Here is a 6,743-nt window from a genome sequence, read left to right as displayed (position 1 = left end):
ACTTCAGCAGCTCTGCAGGAACTACATTTCACCTCTTTAGCATCTGAAGGTAAAGTGTAATGTTTACAATTTGCTTCTTTGTATTTCAGGTTCAAGTAAATTAAAGTATACAGAAAGTGCTTGGAAAGAGTAACCACAAGTAAAAAGGGTTTGTGAGCAAAAGTCACACCTTGACTATATTAAACTAATATAGTCTTGTCCTGTTTTTGTGCCTGTGTGTAAAACAATGTTATATGTTTATTACCCGAGGGTGCAGTTCCAGGTCTGTGTGGCCCCTGATTAAGGATAGACACATTTTCATAAATATTTTCTGTCAATCTTGTCTCCCTTTTGCTCCGGCTGTGGTAACCGATAATTCCTCTACAATCATATAGATGGACATTTCATCCATGGTGTCCAGCTGTACTGAAGGTGCCGTTTGGTCCGTGCTGCCTGATGTCATCAAAGTCTGCAGTGTGTGCGTTTGACATTCATCACCCTCAACTGTGCACGGAAAGTAACTATCATTATGTACGCATGTGTTTGCCACGTCATCAGGAAACTGAGGGCTGGTGGTTTGAAATGTGTTAGGTGACCCTTATACAAACTACATGGTGGGGCTTTCTATTATCACAAAATGTTTTAATGTCACAGTTCACATCTATCTAGCTATGTATCTATCTATGTATGTATGTATAGTATGTATGGATCGATCTATCTATCTATCTATCTATCTATCTATCTATCTATATCTCTATCTATCTATCTATAGCTAGCTATCTATACCCATCCATCTATCTGTAGACTGAAAGATAGATGTGCTCAGAAGGTGAATATTTGTAGCTGCAGCACTGACAAAGAATTTGAAGTAAAGTTGCATGACAGCTGGTGGTTTATTATTATTTGTATATAAAAAAAACAATACAGTAAACTTTTGTTTAATGCAATACCGAGTACTTGACATTTTAACATTTAATTGATTCATTTATTGTGCCAGAGGATAGAAAAAACTGTATTAGTTGTTTTCTCCTTCCCAGACATAATGCCAAGCAATCATTACACACATTACAATTATTATCACATGATTATTTGTAAATATTGGCAACCATCTATTGAATTATCAGATGGGGTTTAGAGCATCTGCAGAAACAAGGCTTGAAACATACATCTAGTTCAATAGGAATGATCTTAATTCAAACAGCTTAGGTTATTCCATTGCTTTCACTTTCAGTAATGGTATAAATACAAATAAGCCAGTGTAATAAATGTATTTTAAACAAACAGACATTTACATGCACTGAGAGTGCTGTTGAGGTCAAACCTGCTCAAAGCATTTCCTTCCTTATTAAACAAAGCCACAAATCAGATATTCCTAAAGACTTTAAACCTGGTTTGCTTCTCTATCTGTATCTGCGCATGTGCCTCCTTGTCTGTTTTTGAAGTGGAGTTTATTTCATTATTATGTTGCGTTATATAGCTAACATCTTTTCACAGATCCAGAAGTTTTGATCTCCACATTGAATATCATTCCAGCTGTTCTCCAGGTCAAAAAACCTTATTTCTACACAGTTCTCCACATTGCCTTCAAAGCTGTTCGGCTCCCCGGGTCCCCAGTAGCTGAAACCAAAACACAAATCCTCTTTAACAACAAACATAACACAAGATGCATCTGATAAACTAGTTTAAATTGCACAATTACATTTTCCCTTTGAATCATTTTAGATATATTTATTAATCTAACATGAACATCTACAAGACACTTTTTGGATTTAATGTCATTTGAAAAAAAAGCTATGAGCTAACCTTTTGTTGAGTGGAGTGCCATCCACCCACTTCCAAGTATCTTCGGTTTTTACGTCCGTCAGTCCAATCCATGTGAATCTGTTGAATTTTGTTATGAAATCCTGGTTTACAGAGAAAAACACTTATCGTCAATCATCAGTAGAAATGGACGGTGACCTTGACACCAGACACTTTTTACGCTGCTATGGGCAATATTGCAATAATGTACATTCTCAAAATATTGAAGTGACTGTTATTTTGTATATATTGATTGTTGTGTTTTTATTTAGATCTTAATGTGTGCACATGTAAAAATGTGTCTTTGACTGTGTATATACAGTACATACATATTTGCACACATATTTTTACATGTTATATTCTATATACATTGTTTTTATATTCGGGATTGTGGGAAACAGTATTTCGATCTCTCTGTCTGTACACACAAACTGGAATATTGACATTAAAGTTGACTTTGACTTTTGACTTGACATCCATCACACGATTCAAAATACAGGAGATTTTAACAGAAAATGTGTACACAATAAGTACACATACACACACACACACACACCTGCTCTGCTTTACTGTTGATGATCACGAGGTCCGCACCTCTCTGCAAACAGTCAGCTCTGCTTTCTTGCCACGTTTTCCTGACAGAAGAAATGTAATAGAAACTGGGACGGATATACACCCAGCCTTGTTGGAAAAAGTGATCTGTGGGACCACAACAAAGAAAACCTTAATATCTCAGGAATTAACGTATGTGACTGTACAATTTACAAATTTGAAAAGCAATTATGAATTGATTAATTGAATTGAATCAAATGTAAGCATTATAAAGCTCACAATTAAAAACAACATGTCCCCAATTTTTAGGGAATTTTTTCTTGTTATCTGCAAGGGTTTAAGGACAGTCTGCATCAGGCACATTTTTATTTGTCATTTTAGGCTATATAAATACAATTGAAATGATCGATTTATAATTTCAGGACTTTGTCCATTTTTCCAAAAGAGGAATTAACAACAAACTTTTTAAAAAAGGGTTTTAAACTACATTTTGTTATTTCTTTCAGTAATGTATCCACCTATTACATGTGATTGGTAGGTACACCTGTACAAACTAACACAACTTTTCTGCTATAGTGTTATGACGCCTAGGATGTTCAGTTTCTGTTGACATACTGTAGAGGGAGAGAGTTATTTGTCCCGGCTCTGTGTGGAGGTGTTGACATTTATAAATGCAACATATGTCCCTTCCCCCCTACTAAACAAAGTAGAGCCACCAAGCAAAAAGACAAAGGGACACCCAATGGACAGGGGTCGTCAGATATTAAATTATATGTATAAGTCACACACTAGTGAGTGATGGTATTTTACTGGATGACCTTTGTATTGAGAGAAGTTTCTAATACCCAGCCCCCAACATGTCGGAAGGACACAAATGGGCATTTCACCACCTCTACCTAAACCTTTAACGATAAACATGTGATTGATATCCAACAATGTCCCCAAAAACTGAACATCATCTGAGTTTTTTTACAGACAGATGGCATGGCTGTTTTATTACATTACTTTGCTGAGTTTTCAATGAAGCAATTTGTATCAATTTGAATCAGTCAGGCAAAAACGAAGAACCAAATACCTCCAACCTGGCCTGTGTCAAACTAACTTGTTTGTTTCAGCTGTGCAGAAAGTCCAGTTAAAACCAAAAGTGGGTATGCTAATTAACAGCAATATATTTGTATAGTGTTTACCCCAAAAATCCAAGCCTCACTATCATCGTAAAGTCCTCATTACAACGGAGCATTATCATTCCATTTTGCACTGTCAATGTTTATTGTGAATTTTCATCTGATAGACTATACATGATTTCTGATTTGGACAAAAATAATCCTTTGCATGCAAATCATTATGTGTTTCCTCCTCCCACTGACCAAAGTTAATCAGTTCCTTCTTCAGCTTTTCAGTCTCGTAAGTCAGGTTTGTGCAACTGACATCTATATCTGATGTCTTACTGTCTGAAAGAGCAAAAAAACACTTCATTGAGAATTCAATATTTACATTACATTAAACCAACAATTTTCACAACATGCAGTCAGGATCTTAATCAAAGACCATTTTACAAGTAGGCAGGGGGAGAAGCTAATCTGTATAAAATATATCATCTAATGTAGAGTGGACTATTATGCAAGATAACAGACGCTCAAGTTGCATCTTAGCTGAAAGTAATTGGTTTTCTTCAGAAACAAAAACACGCTTTTATTATGCCATGTGTTGTTTCAACTTCCCCTAACTATCCAAGGTGAATTGGATAGAAACTTTGAGGGAGCATGAGCATAAACACAGAGTTATCTTAAATCCTATAATCATACTTAAACCCCTTAAAGAAAGTCTCACATTTTTTAAATGCAATAATTTAACTGTGGTGGAAAGCCGATTTTATGGTCTTCTGATGAAATGAGACGGTTTGAAATGACTTACAGAGAGTGAAGTGCAGGGAAATGTTGAGAGCAACTTGTAGGATACACAGGAGTCCAAAGCTCACAGCAACCAGTCTGAGTGTTCTCCCTGTGCGCAGAAATCAGACAGACATGCTGACAAAATAAAGACCTACTGCAAGACACACATTTACAGCATTATCTGAATAATTTTACTCTGTTGGCATTTTGAATTCACTACATTTTAGGATATGCGCAGACCGAATTCTGCTTGGTAAACTAACTGTACTTGAAAGTAAACCGTGTCAACAAAGTCAAACATGGATATATAGGATCTTAAGTGAAAAATCACACAATTGACAAATGGAGATATAGATTTTTCCTCAGTATTTCTACAATTAAATCTTCTTTGAAATCTGCGCAATACATTCTCAAATTAAAATGTTCATATTGCTTGTACGGTTCAATTTTAGAAATGTTAAATTGAATGTTTTCTGTCTCACCGGATACTGCAGGAGTCAGTCCAGCGTCTTCACCAGATCCGCTCTCCAGGGCGTTACTCCCGGCTGTCGGCTCAGGTAGATTCACATAGTCCATGGTGATCTCAGATTCCTCTCTATGGATAAACCTCGCCATATTTTACCCGATGACTGGAGACACACGATGGTCAGGCAGAATGCGTATTTCTCTAAAAGAATCTGTTCTGTAATCCACTTCTTCTTCCTCATTTTAACATGTTCCTTACCCTTAACCTTTAACCACTGCACTGGCCTCAACTTTATCTCCTGCAAAGATGAAGATCCTAAAACATCTTTAAATTACCTTATTTTTAAAGTTGATTCTGTATTGCATTATGTATTCACCTTATTTCAAGATTTGGCCTTAAAATGATCATAGAGTTTAAAAGTTTCTAGAGTTGTCTTGCTCTTTGAAACATGTGTCTTTTTAGTATAATTGTCAAAGATGAATTATGACATATTAATTAACTTAAGCGGATGATTATTGCATCACTCTCTAATACTTCATGAGCAGTCAGGGCAGTTTGGGAAACATTGCAGTGTATTCAAATATCAATTGTATCTAGAAAGCTGCTTATCATACATCTATCACAAATAGAGCATACAAGAGGAACGAAGGACACATCGAAATGAATGAGTAAACATTACATTAGTAAATTGAAACAGAGTGTGGCTTCGTTGAAGAAAAATCACTGCAGAGGAGTGGATATTAAAAAAAAATGTGTCACATTGTGTGGAAACACAACATGTCGTCACTGCCCTCGAGGTGCTTAACATTTCCAAAAGTGCTGTCAAAGTTTCCTGATAGAAAGCAGAAGTGTGCCACAACAAAGTAGAACTCTTTTTGTCAGGTATTTTATATCTCAGTGCTTTGTTCTCCCGCCGATCTGTCTCCTGTTGTTTGAATAAATTATAACAAAGAGAAGAGAGACGAAGGGGAAGCTCTTAAAACTACTTATAGAATGAGGCATTACACTTACACAGTGTGTAGGAAGTGTTATCAAAAAGAATTTAAAGCACTTGAAACCACATACCCAACACCCATCTTGTATCAATCTATAAATAAAGTGTATTCACTGCGTACTGGAGATTTTAACACTTTAATAGTTGTACCTAAGGTTTCCTCTCAGCTTTTAAGCTTTTGAGCCTCCAAGGTATTTTTTCAATTGCTAAAATGAAACATGAAGCAAAAACCGATTGAAACTGAAAGAAGTTTAAGCAGCAAAATAGCATACCATATCTTGAAATCTAAGCAAACTCTGGAAACTAAAAACCCTTATTTTTGCCATTTCTGGGCACTCTTCAAGACTACAGTCAAGATCTGCTCTTTATGTGTGGAGATAACTATTCATGATTTGGTGTTGTAATGTATGCAATAAATAAAGATTGACTTTTAAAATACGTCCCTATAAATTCAACACACATGACCGTGAGGTGTACAAACACTCACCAATCAAGTGTACATTAACATTTTGGACAAAATCGTTTGAAAAAGATCTGAGGAGTTCTGCTGTGTGGTATGTTGTCTGAATTGTTTAGTGTTTAGACAAAAGGAACTCGGTTTTCAAAATCGTGCTTAAGCAATGATAAAAACCTTGAACAGGAAAACCATGATTAAACCGCTTCCTATTAAATTGTTTATATATTATGCCAAAAGATTGATATTAGTGTTTTGTAAAATGAGAAAAAAAACTTTACATATTTGGCTACTAATAGGTTGAACTATTTATTTAGAAAAGTGACGTATAAACAAAAGGGAAACAGGATATTTTGAGAAGCCTGGGGGGAATACTACTTTTGTGATATTCATTTAATAATGAAAAGGAGAAGTTAGCACTCCCGATTCAATAATACTTTTTTTTAATGCACATTAAAAGACTGAATTTGAACATGCTTTTTAGATTTATATATTTAAAATATACGGCTTTAGGTCAAATAAGTTGTTCCTTGTGATTTGTGTTGTACTTTATATTCAAAGGTGAAAGGGTGATGAAGAAATGGCATGTATGAAAGGTTTTGATCA

At 35.4% G+C, this 6,743-nt stretch overlaps 1 protein-coding gene across 1 annotated transcript; it reads right to left on the bottom strand.

The window, feature by feature from the left end:
• Window positions 1–872: 872 nt before the first annotated feature.
• Window positions 873–4,865, bottom strand: LOC104960188 (CD209 antigen-like protein E). Its single transcript, XM_010788162.1, has 6 exons — window positions 4,706–4,865; window positions 4,246–4,332; window positions 3,699–3,782; window positions 2,336–2,478; window positions 1,783–1,883; window positions 873–1,596 (listed from the first exon to the last, which is right to left on the bottom strand). The coding sequence occupies exons 1-6, from the start codon at window positions 4,836–4,838 to the stop codon at window positions 1,449–1,451; spliced, it is 696 nt and encodes a 231-aa protein (XP_010786464.1). The 5' UTR covers window positions 4,839–4,865; the 3' UTR covers window positions 873–1,448.
• Between the last annotated feature and the right edge of the window lie 1,878 nt (window positions 4,866–6,743).

This window comes from Notothenia coriiceps, unplaced genomic scaffold (assembly GCF_000735185.1).
Source record: "Notothenia coriiceps isolate Sejong01 unplaced genomic scaffold, NC01 NC01_scaffold00031613, whole genome shotgun sequence".
NCBI classification, from domain to species: Eukaryota; Metazoa; Chordata; class Actinopteri; order Perciformes; family Nototheniidae; genus Notothenia; species Notothenia coriiceps.
This window is presented reverse-complemented; position numbering and strand designations above follow the sequence as displayed.

Excerpts from the sequence above, each read along its gene's own strand:
- LOC104960188 (XM_010788162.1), bottom strand. The coding sequence starts at position 4,838 with ATGGCGAGGTTTATCCATAGAGAGGAATCTGAGATCACCATGGACTAT. Across the intron at positions 2,479-3,698 it reads GAAGGAACTGATTAACTTTG|ATCACTTTTTCCAACAAGGC; the intron begins GTCAGTGGGAGG and ends GTGGTCCCACAG. Across the intron at positions 1,884-2,335 it reads TCAACAGTAAAGCAGAGCAG|GATTTCATAACAAAATTCAA; the intron begins GTGTGTGTGTGT and ends TCTGTAAACCAG.